General features: G+C 43.3%; 1 protein-coding gene across 4 annotated transcripts in view; it reads left to right on the top strand.

The window, feature by feature from the left end:
• KIF26A (kinesin family member 26A) overlaps window positions 1-11791 on the top strand; it is a 123831-nt gene extending 112040 nt beyond the window's left edge. For all 4 annotated transcript variants that reach the window (XM_061998252.1, XM_061998253.1, XM_061998250.1 and 1 more), the window contains 5 exons: window positions 421-583; window positions 1138-4522; window positions 8615-8805; window positions 9678-9828; window positions 10364-11791. In XM_061998252.1, coding sequence (XP_061854236.1) covers window positions 421-583; window positions 1138-4522; window positions 8615-8805; window positions 9678-9828; window positions 10364-10539 — 4066 coding nt within the window. In that variant the 3' untranslated portion in view covers window positions 10540-11791. The remainder of the gene's footprint in view (window positions 1-420; window positions 584-1137; window positions 4523-8614; window positions 8806-9677; window positions 9829-10363) is intronic.
• Window positions 11792-12538: the final 747 nt, after the last annotated feature.

Raw genomic sequence — 12538 nt, 5'->3', positions numbered from 1 at the left:
TCAAGACCCACCTTGATATGTTCCTATGCGACCTAATCTAGATGACCCTGCTTCTGCAGTGGGGTTGGACTGGATGATCTCTAAAGGTCCCTTCCAACTCCTACCATTCTATGGTTCTGTGAAACTCTTGCATAGCTTGTAACGGAACTAGTTATCCATCAACTGTTTTACAATTGCCTAAGTAACAAATGAAATGACTATTCATACTGCAAATGCACAGGCAGATAATGAAAACATTGGTATCTTTGTACATTTAGATGCATTTTAAGTGTGGTCAAATGATAGAAGCATATTTCTTATCTGCATGTACCATACATGCATATCTGCTATGGGAGTGAAAGCACAGCTTGTGGTGTAAAAAGCTGCAAAAAAAGATTGTGATTTCTTTAAACCATCCTAGTGTTCTCATTCGTTACACAGAGACAACAAGTTGACAATGTTGTTGAGGGAGTCGCTTGGGAACATCAACTGCAGGACTACCATGATTGCGCATATTTCTGACTCCCCAGCCAATTATGCAGAAACTCTCACCACCATTCAGCTGGCATCGCGGATCCATCGAATGAGAAAGAAGAAATCCAAGGTTGGTTCACAAACAGGCAGAAATTAATTCGTTTGAAAATGAGTTTTCCTAACCTCTCAGTGGGGGAACGTGGGATTTCTCGGCGGCAAGAAGTAATACAAAATGCATAAAAGCTCAGGAGAGGAACTGACAAATGACTTGGCGCTGAGCCATCATCCCACCCCCAACCCTTAATCCTGAAATCCTCTTCTTTTTGTTCCAAACACGTATTCTTTCTTTGGTTTTGTGTGGAACTATCTCAAAAGCTCCTATTTGTGTTAATTAGAAACCAATAAGGAAGGAACAGAAAACTGTTGAGGAGTGAGACAATGAATAATATTTAATGGAAATTATCTGAAAAGGTGTGATTGTTATATTGCTCCTAATACAGTAAAATCTATGTAGCATGACCTTGTTACTTGGATTCATGCTGCAACATTTTTGCACTAGATGAAGTTGTGATAAAAGACATGAAGCAGAGAGTATGGCAAACTGGACTTTTGTACTCAATTACACATACACACATGCATATGTCAATTAATAGTAATAACTTTTCCCTTCTTGATCATTTGCAGTATGCATCCAGCTCGTCTGGAGGAGAGAGTTCATGTGAAGAGGGACACGTCCGAAGACCACCCCATTTGCGACCCTTCCACCCACGAACTGTTGCCCTTGACCCCGACCTTCCAGTCCTGAGTATATCTAGTGATCCTGATTATTCCTCCAGCAGTGAACAGTCTTGTGATACTGTCATCTATGTTGGTCCCAATGGTGCAGCTTTGTCTGACAGGGAATTGACAGATAATGAAGGTCCTCCAGAGTTTGTTCCCATCATTCCGTCCCTAAACAAGAAGAGAAATAAAGACAATTCTGCTATTGGTAGGAGTTCTGACAAGGATCACTTTAAATGCAACACTTTTGCTGAGCTGCAAGAAAGGTTAGAGTGCATTGATGGAAGTGAGGAACCCATCAAATTTGCTTGTGGAGAAATCTCTGTTCTGTCCAATTGTAGTCCAGTCCCCGGAGGTACAGAAAGTTCACAGTCTAAGCTGATAAAGGAAAAAATATCTCCTCCTTCTGGAGGGTTTAAGAAACCAGTTCCACAGGAAAATGCATCTCCCAAGAAAGGACATAACCTTAATTTCCAGGCTGTTGCACCAAGGAACAGCAATGGCAATTGTCATGAAAACAGCACACCTCACTTGAAAACAGAGCTTTCCAAGCCACAGAGCAGAGCTGACAACAAAATGATAGACTCGATACTGGAGGGAGAGAGAGAGACAATCGCTGATTCCCTGCAGTCCTCGAGGTGTAGTCCGTCAAGAAATCTGGAGCAGAGTAAGGCTGCAGCTGAATGTATCATTAAGGACAAATCCATGTACATGAAGAGACCCTTGCCAAGCCCAGCGCCTCCTCCTCCACAGCAGAAAGAGCACATACTGAGCTCTAAAGCCGAGAATTCAGAGCTGGACAATAGCAATGCAGTTCGGACTCCTCCTGTGGGAATGAGCAAGCAGATGGGAAACAAACCTGAACAAAAACCAGTGGGAAGCACTTTCCTGGTTGGTGGCAATGCCCAGAATCAGTCAGGTGCGATAGAGGTACATAGCTTCAGGTCAGCATTCAGAGGGAAATGTTTTGATCGGGATATACTGACCACCACAGTGACTTTGCAGCAGCCTGTTGAGCTGAATGGAGAGGATGAGCTCGTTTTTACTGTGGTGGAAGAGCTGTCCATTAGTGGGATTATGGATAATGGAAGACCTTCCAGTATCATTAGCTTTAACAGCGACTGCTCCCTTCAGGCCCTCGCATCAGGCTCAAGGCCAGTCAGTATTATCAGCAGCATAAATGATGAGTTTGATGCTTATACCTCACAGGAGACTTCTACTGGTGTAAATATTGATATAGTTGTGCCCTTTGCTAAGGATCCCTTTACCAGCAGCAGGCGTTCCTCCATCAGTTCATGGCTTAGTGAAGTCAGCATCTGTACAATCGAAAGTGATGGAGCCCAATCTAGTGACAGTTTTGTTGCACGGTCGTCTTACAGCTGTAATAAGTCCGAGGAACCCTTCAACTTGGATTCATCCCATTTATCTGTCCCCCTGAAAAGTGCTCTGAATGACAGTGGATTTTGCTTCTCTGAACTGGAGAGTGAGAGCTTGAGTTCCAGCAAGCTGTCCTCGGGCATCAGCAAAAGCCCTCAAACCTCTGAAACTACCAAAGCATCTCAGATCAAAAGTGCTTTTTGTGTCACTGATCAGCCCGTAAAAATCAAATTTAGTAATTCTTGTGATATGCCTGTGATAGAAACAATACATTCTAGTCTTCCTAGGAAAACAAAAACTACCTCGTCTTCAATCCACAATAACGCTGTCCTCAGCTATAAAGAGCTACAAAATCCACATGGTATATTTGAAGATCCCTGGCTGTTGCGCACTGATTATCAGTTGGAAGCAAAACCTGCAGACTCCCTGCTGTCTCCAAAATCTCATGCATTTGGTACTGAAAAGCAGACAGGAAAAGCTGTCCAGTATTTTGGTTCAGCGTGCAGGCCAACGAAGTCACAGACTATGCTTGCCTGTTCTCAGAGAGTTGTGGATGGTTGTGAAATGGCTTGCAAATCCTCTGGCGGAGCTGCAAAGAAGTCAGAAGTTGTAATGAAGATGCCACAGCTGAAGAGAGGAGCCACCACGCTGGGAGTGATGCCAGTGTCGCACGCTAATAGTACTTTGTCAGAGACTATGACCCGAGGGAATTTGGATGTTCCCTTGGCCACTGGCAGCTTGAAATCATCACTGGGAAAGAAGAGCACACCACAGAAGTTGACCATGTTGCCCAGGCCAGGTGGGCCTACACCTCCAACACCTCCTGTACGCAAATCGAGCCTGGAGCAGAAACCCAGTGGTCTGGGTAATGGTGGGGGAAAAGCCTCTGGCCTGGACTTTGTCAGAGCTGCTATGCCAAAGGCTGAAGACGAAGCAGATTTGCGGTTGAAAGCTGGGTCTTACTTCAGTGAAAGTGCCAGCAGCAAAATGAACCTGAAGGGCGACCATTCTTTGCCCAAGATGACATCCAGCTTAAAGGTGAAGTCGTTGAAGAGTGAAGCCGTGCACCGTTATGGGAGTCACATGTCCCTGGAGAGGTGTGACAGCCTGACGTCGGTCGGATCCAAAGCAAGCGTGTCGAGGGATAATGGGAGCGGCAGCAACAACCGAGCAGGCCGCTCTGTCCCCAGGCTGGGGGTCCCCCCTGTTTCCTCCAATGTGGGTTTGCCACCACCCTTCACCACCCCCACACCTGGTAAAAACAGCCAGCCAAAACCCACAGCTAACCAGAAGGTTCAAGTGAATGGGAATAAAAACCGTGGCCTCTCCACCAGTGGGTCCAAGTCCCTCAGTTCCTCTGTGAAGTCCCTGGCACAGCCCACGGGGAAGGGCTCTGGCGTGGCCCCAAGTGGGAAGGCAGCCCCTCGCTCTGTGCAGCCAGTCAGTGGCAAACCTGGCCGAGGGACCATCATGGGGACCAAGCAGGCCATGAGGGCAGCCAACAGCCGTGTGAACGAGCTGGTGTCGGGCGGCTCTGCCAAGGTTGGCCACTTCAGAGGTTCCACAGACTCCGACAGCGGCAACGACAGCGGCATTAACCTCAGCGATGAGAAGTCGCAAATCCCGGTGCTGCCGTCTCCGTACAGCAAGATAACAGCACCTCGGCGGCCTCAGCGGTACAGCAGCGGGCACGGCAGCGACAACAGCAGCGTCCTCAGCGGGGAGCTGCCACCAGCCATGGGCAGGACGGCTCTGTTTTACCACAGCGGGGGCAGCAGTGGCTACGAGAGCATGATTCGGGACAGTGAGGCCACGGGCAGTGCCTCCTCGGCACACGACTCCATGAGTGAAAGCGGGATGTCATCACCGGGCCGGATGAGGAGCCTCAAGTCTCCCAAGAAACGATCAACAGGTAAGATATGAAGGGGGTAGAGCGGCCAGGTGTCCACTGGTGCTCCACTGCATCCCTGAGGAGCAGGGGTTTCATGGTGTCTCTGACAGAGAGGGAGAGGAGGAAGCTCAAAGCGGGGAGTTGGACTGCCTGCATGCGCGTGCACGTGTATGGCTGTGACGGCAGCTGCTTGTCATTTATTTCACTTCAAAGCTGCAGGTGTGACACAGGTGCTGTGGTGGAGAGGGCAGGAGAGGTACTGGATGCCCTGGGGTGCCGGCAGCCTCCCTACGAGGGAGGAGGCAGCAGATGGCCATTGTCAGGCTGGGGAATGTGCTTTTCTCCCTCACTCAGCAGAGTCGGGACTGAAATGGACTGGGAATGTAGTCTGGAAATATGGAAATAGGCCTAGGAGGGACAAGAATTAATGGGGATTGCTGAATGTGTGTTAGATTACCCAAAGGTAAGGCAGAGCAGTAGGGTGTGTACGTAAGATGCATCGACTCTTAGGTTAATGCCACCAGCTTACTGCAGAATGTTGTATTGCACTGTAATAGTGTTTTTATAAATAAACTGTAGTGTACATGTCAATATTATAAGCAATAGGCAACTGACTGGGGGAGCTGTGCAGAAGAGGCATCTCCAGCTCATGTACTGTGCCAAGGCAGACGTGTCTGACCATGCCACGTAAAGGTGGGCATACAAGAGCTTTTCCTGCTCTCTGGTGCCTTTCCTGATTGCTTTTGCAGGTGGTACTCATGTAATTGCTGCTAGTTGTAGCCAGCTTCAAAATCAGGCTCATATGACTGATCTATGTTGAAGTCATGTAGTATCATAAAGATTTGTTGGCAATCGTTGCCATATAGATAATGACCAGCACCCTTATTCAGCAACTTAAGCATACTGACTGTTGGAAATACAGGAGGAACTAATAGCAGCAATGCGCTGAATCTGAGTTTTTGGTTGAAAAGAGGTAATTACTGCAATCCCTGTAGACACCCATGATGCTCGGTTCTGGCAGTAAAACCAAATGAGTGAAACTGATGTAGATCTCATGGTGCTTTCTGGTCAAAGCCACTGAGTTGCTTCAGCAGGTGATAAATCATGTTGGAAACTTAGTGCATTTGCTGCAGTTCTCTTTCCGTAGCGTATCAACCTCTTAAACCTTTCCTACAAATCAATATTAACAGCTGTATAAGTCACACATGTTGAGAAGGCATTACTCACTGATGGATTTGTATTTGGTTTTGCCACAGGAAATGCTTATAAGGTCTTTAAAAGTGATAAACTATTTCTTTTTCCAATTGAAATTACTCTACATCAGTAAATTATGTATTACTTTTTTTGAGTGATGTAGGCTTTGAGACAATAATGTGTTTTACACATGAAACGAGTTTTCCTGGAGAGTTCATGAAATATTTCTTATACGAAGTGTTTGATGCAGATCCTGAATTATATTGTGGTCTTTGTAAAAGTGAGAGATTCTTGGAGTGGCTTACATTGCTCCAAATTCTTTTGGAGTCATGCAATCTCTGGATTTAAGGACAAATCCTGCTCCCATGTATATTGCTGGAAACCTGGTGCCCTTGTTCTTCATCCTTGGAGAAGTGATGTTAGCCCTGGCTGTTACTATGGAAAGATATGAAGTTTGTCTGCTCAGTATATGTTTTTGACTGCATCTGTTCAGTGTCCTCTTCAGAGTGATCCTGCTGTCACCAGAGTGCTTACAGGATCAGAGTTACAGCAGGTGATTTCAGCAGGCAGGACTAGAGTGGTAATTGAGGCTAAATGAATTGAGGTTGTAAGAATGATGAACGGGTAGGTGGTGTTGTAGAAGTAGAATCAAGTCTTCTCCTTTGCAAAACATTCCTGTTGTGATTGATCTTGTTACTTAGAAATTAGCAAAGATGCAATTAAGAATCAGTGATGCTTTTCTTAAGATTATGCAAAGGAGGTAACTGCTTGAGTGTCTATGGAGGTGTGTTGCTTTGGGAGTACCTGCTGGGATTTTGTCTCTTTTTCATGTTCAAATTTGAGATAAGGCTTACCTAACAGCTTTAACAAGTACTTAACTCACCTGTGGAAGTCTCAGACCAGAAGTCATTTTGGCAGCACCATCCTCTGAGCAATGCTGCCTCATCTGTTGTATGTGTTCCCTTTTGTGAGAAGACCAGGAGAAATAAGGCTCCTTACCTCTGATCTGGTTTTCAATAACAGGAGGAAATTAGGCACTAAATTTGTTGTCACCAGTTACCCAAAAGCTGCATATACTTGTTGATAGCATGTGACATTTTAGCTTGTTTCTGGTGGCCTTCAGCCCTTCTATTTATCCAGGGATTGGACTGCAGCCTTGTTAACCTTGCCTGACCAGCACTGTGTGTGTAGTCATCCTTGACACATGTTGTGTAAAGATCAGCCTTTTAGAGAACAAAGAGAGACAATTGCAAAAATGCCAAAGTGCCATCTTTTGTATACAAAAGTACCAGCAGTTTTGAAGGACACTTCAGTCTCTGCTTCATGAAACTTGAGCCCTAGCAGATGCATCAGAGTGTTAGTATGCTATTAGTCTGTAACTCTGGGAGCTTTCTTCTCAAGGAACTGGTGAGTTTTGTCATGCTCTGAGGTGCTGAGTGCTGGTGCAAACATGTAGTGCAAGGCCTTGACATTAGAGGTGGTTCAAGTTGCAGCTGCTTTGATTGCTGCCTTCTGAGTGCCTCCCAATCCCATAAAGCTGTTGAAAACTGATGATATTTAGCATCTTAAAGCATTGGTAGTAGTTCTTAAGGGAACTGTTTACTCTTTAGATCTCTGAATCAGCTCTGGCTGATTCACCAGAGGCTGTGCTGCCGTTCAGTGGGATCTCTACCGGCTTGAGAGTTGAGCAGAGAGGAATCTCATGAGGTTCATCAAGGGCAAGTGCAGAGTCCTGCAGCTGTGGAGGAATAACCCCCTGCACCAGCACAGGCTGGGGGTGATCTGCTGGAGAGCAGCTCTTCAGGGAGAGACCTGGGAGTCCTCGATAACAAACTAACCATGAGCCAGCAATGTGTCCTCGTGGGCAAGAAGCCAATGGCATCCTCGGATGCATCCAGAAGAGTGTGGGCAGTGGGTTGAGGAAGGTTCTGCTCCCCCTCTACTCTGCCCTGGTGAGATCTCATTTGGAGTCCTGTGTCCAGTTCTGGGCTCCCCAGAGTAAGGGAGACAGGGAACTTCTGGGGAGCGTCCAGTGCAGGGCTGCCAAGATGATCAGGGGACTGGATCATCTTCCTTATGAGGAAAGGCTGTGGGACCTGGGACTGTTCATTCTGGAGAAGAGGAGACTGAGAGGACCTCATTAATACTTACAAGTATTTGAAATGTGTATGTCAAGAGGATGTGGCAACACTTTTTTCTGTAGTGTCCAGTGATAGGACCAAGGGTAATGGACAAAAGCTGGAACACAAAAAGTTCCACTTAAAGAAAAACTTGTTTCCTATGAGAGTGACACCACTGTAACAAGCTCTGCCTTGAGAGGGTGTGGAATCTCCTTCTCTGGGGGTTTTCAAAACCCATCTGGATACATTCCTGAGTAAACTGATTTAGGTGGACATGCTTTAGCAGGGGGGTTGGACCAGATGATCTTTATAGGTCCCTTGCAACCCCTACCCTTCTATGATTCTAAGATTTTATGTTTCTTTGCAAAGAGGTAATGCATTGAGAGGGATGTTAGCTCCTGGAGAAGCAGGAGACTTCCAGATTCTGACATTATTAGTATTCATTTGAAATCACTATCTCATTGGCATTGCAAGACAATGAATGCACTTGTAGCCCACCAAAGAAAAATTAATACAGGCAAAATATTTTTGCAAGGAGATAATAAAGAATTGATGTTCAGACATCTGCTTTGGGAGAGGGACTGCTGTTACTGCCATCCCTGAACCAAGTGAAGCATACTTTATCAAGGCAATAATTCAATTAGCAGCCTGAGGGTATCTTACTGAAAAGAAAAGATCAAGAAAAGCATTTCTTCCTAAGCATCCTGAGAACCTAGATCTTTCTTTAATTCACTGTGTTGCTGTTCTGCAGTCTGTTAGTCTCTTAGAATCTGAGGAACACTTATCTTCTGTATTTTAGGTCTCCAGCGTCGTAGACTGATTCCTGCTCCGTTGCCAGATTCTGCCTCCCTGGGAAGAAAACCCAGCGTCACTGGCCAGTGGGTTGATCTACCACCTTTGCCAGGCACTTTAAAAGAGCCATTTGAAATTAAAGTTTATGAGATTGATGATGTGGAACGATTACAGCGACACAGACAAGAGGAAACTGAGGTCAGCACATATTTTACAACAACAGTAGACAACTTAAATTACAGTATACAGGCAGAGTCCTTGCTTGAATGCCAGAGTGGTGTTCAGGAAATTGATTGCAATTAAAGCACTATAATTATTAATTTTACAATTCATATGTTGGGGTACCCTTAACACAGAAAATTAAAATGATTACTGTCTGAAATTAATTGTGTCTAACATGACTGATGGTGTAAATGGAAGTTACCAATGAATATATTATGAGAAGACGTTCAAATCTTAGCCTGGCTGATGAAACCTAACAGGCTCCCTCAACGATAGGGTCATTAACTCTTAGTGTAAATGACAGCATTCTGTTAAATCAGAGATACACCGGGTTTAATTTACTTGAAATTGGACAACACTTCAGTGAATTCTCTTTTGGAATTCTGTAGAATTCTATGTCCTTCTGATGCCTTTTTCCCATTTCTTTCACAATAGCCTTTCCAGGATGTTGAGAAGGTAGGAATGCTTTTAAAAAAAATAAGAATTCATATGTTTGAGGATTAAATACAAGTGTAACATTGTTACTAGGCTGTGTTTATCACTTGCACTAATGGAAAAAAATGGTTTCCAAAGAGTAGTAATTTTAGAATGTGTTAAGAGATGTTTACCAATTCAGAGAAGTGCAACAGATGCTCAAGGTGTGTAGCATGCTGTTCCTCTAGGTTAGAATCCATTAATGCAAACTTCAAATAATGCCCCTCCCTAAAAAAGCACCAACCCCCACAACCAAACAACGGAATCCACCTGCTAACTCTTACAAGTAGTGAGCTGGGAGCAATTGTGTCAAACTGTTAGAGATCAGCTCATAGCAGGCAAATTCATGAAATGGTCTTTCTGTGTCTTAAAAGGGTCTGATGTATTTCCATACCAAGCTGAAGATACTAGAAAGGCGCCAGCAGCGAATCAGAGAAGTAAAGGCAAAGCACGAATTTTTGAAGGAAGAGTTGGAAGAGACAAAGTGCAGGCTGATGATGGATCCAAATAAGTGGAAAGAAGACTGTAAGTATTTTGCAAAACGAGCAGTATTATGAGCATGTAAGGAATTTTGAGCATGTGAGCAGTCCCACTGAACAAGTTAAGCATTCACTAAGCTGTTTGGCTGAATTGAGCCCCAAAATACTCTGTGTCTCCATTCATATTTCTGTGATACGGGATTTGTTCAGTGAGGAGTAGCATCAGAAATGAACAAAAACCATCTCCAAACCAAGCAGAAGGGAACACCAAAAGAATGCAGAGGTTCACTGTGGTGCTTGTTAATATTAAATATTTATACAACCTTTTATTATCCTTCTTTCCAAAGAAGGACAAGAAATATTTCCGTATGCATGCTAGAGCTGGGAACCTGAGGCACGAGATTTATCCACAGCCCAAGTGCTGCGCTTAACTGGAGCCTCCAGGTTAATTTTGCATCTGCTGAACAAAGTGAAAACATTTTCTTAGTTCAAGAGAAAGAAAATTGTAATCTCAGGTTCCCTCGTGACAGAGTAGTGTTTTGCTATGAGCTGTTTCTCTTACTAATTTTTCTGTCCGACAGTTGAAGTGGATCCTGATCTCGATAAGGAGTCACAGGAGTACCTGGAGGCACTGGAACAAGTGACAGAGGAACTGGAGCAGTGTGTTAATCTGTGCAAGTCGCATATCATGATAGTGACGTGTTTTGATATTGGAGTAACAGATGCGCAAGATGGAGTGAAGGAAGTGGAGGTTTGAAGAGAGATTCTTTTCAGTGGACTGAGGGAAGTGAAGCTAGATTGTCTGGCATGAAGAAGTAAAGAGTTAAAGTGGCTGGGAAGTGAAGTGGGAAAGGGGAAGACTAAAAAGCAACACTGAATGTTGTAAGAGAAAGAAACAACTGAGGGATGAGAATGTTCATAAATCATTTGGTGCCTCAACGTGACCTGAACTGTACAAAGATAAAAGTAGGATAAAGTATTGCTTTTACCAGAGGGAAGCAAAGAAATTTAGTACAAACCAAGATGTTAAATAACAAACAAACAAACATACAACGGAAGTGCCTTTAAAGTTCATTTGGTTTTCATTTTTTTGTATTTGGTGCTAGAATTAAAGCCAGCAAACCTAAGCAGACCACAAAATGTATTCCTACGAAATATTTTATACTGTATAGTGTATTTATGACTATATGTAAAAAAAACAAACAACATTGTAGCAAAAGCAATAAGTAAATTATGTTTTCATACCTGAACTTGCCTTCTTGTTTCATAGAAAAGCTGTTTTATGTAGCAGAATTAAAATTGTATTATAATTGTTTTCTTGGTTAGGGTTCAAGATATTTTTATGAACATTTATCTATTGAAAAGGTGTATTATGGCATTTTTGAGACGATTGTTTTACCTTCAGGTTTTGTATTATTACTTTTTTCAGATCAAAAAAAGTGTTTGTTTTCCATTTTATATATGCATATATAGATATATATTAATTGCTTACCTACTTCCTTGGTTACTAACCTCACTTCTCGCAGACCTGGTCTTTTTGGAGTCGCAAAACTTTGTGAGGAAGTCTACAAAGGGCACTGTGGTTGGTTTTGCTTTTCTTTTTTCCTCTCTGACTGCAGGAATTGAGAATGATGTTTATTACCAAAACCATAAAACAAGCAAAAAAAAAAAAAAAGGAGCAAAAAGTTTTTGTAAATGTTAAGTTAGGTCCATATTTTTATATAGTTTTAACTATAAATATAGCATTTGCATTTTGAACTTTTATGACAAATAGTATATCTTTTTACAGTTTTTCTAAGGAAGGCAAACCCTCAGGATCAAGTTTATACATGCTGCATGAGATTTTGTGCTTTTTTGAAGGAGGCCACTTAAGTGTGGGAACTATTGATAAATTGTTGCCAAACAAATACTTTTGAAAAGGTTTAATAGTGTATGTAATACCACATTTCATAACGAATCATATTTTCTAATCATCTTCCTTTTTATGGTTTTTTCAAATCCTTTGTACAAATATGTATTATAACAGCTTGCTTCAGTTTTTATCTGTGAATAAAAGATACATCTATTGTTATGATGGCTTGTTGCTATGTTTTTAAGTGTTTGGAAGAGGATGGCCTGTGGTACACTGTAGGAAATGTCATATTGTGTTATCTCTTTGCCCGAGAGAGATAACTGGGAATGGAGTTTTGACATTAGTCATCATAAACCAATTGGGAAAGAGCAACAAAACACCAAAGGGTAAAATAAATAGAGCTGATAATACTTCTGTTCTCTTAGCACTTCATAGTTTACAGCACAAAGACCTGCGGCTCACTTATTTTCCCTGATGATTTAAAGCAATTAAAAATGGGTTTAAAACCACAAGAAAACTTGAGGAATTGGAAGCAAGCCCCAGGCCCCATAGGTCCATCACAGCAAATGACTGCATTGATTTCTCTCTGACTCTGCCGTGGTTACTCTCTGGCTAGACGGTAGCTGTGCCTGGTCCTCATCTCCCACTGATGATGACTGGTGTAACTCCAGATTCAATGTAAAGTCAGTGCTTCTAATGACACCATCTTGAGCATTTACCAGCTGTTTAGCCAAATGGCCTGTTAAGTGGGAATTTTCCCCCTCTTTTTTCTCTCCTGATGTAGCCCTAATAGCATGGCATCGAAGCACCAGGTTCTCTTACCCTCACAAGAGGCCTGTGAGAAGGGCTAAATGCTTTCCTCCTCATTCTGCAGCTGGAAAAGTGGAAGAGTGAGAGCAGCAGT

This window comes from Colius striatus, chromosome 6, assembly GCF_028858725.1.
Source record: "Colius striatus isolate bColStr4 chromosome 6, bColStr4.1.hap1, whole genome shotgun sequence".
Taxonomy (NCBI): Eukaryota; Metazoa; Chordata; class Aves; order Coliiformes; family Coliidae; genus Colius; species Colius striatus.
This window is presented reverse-complemented; position numbering and strand designations above follow the sequence as displayed.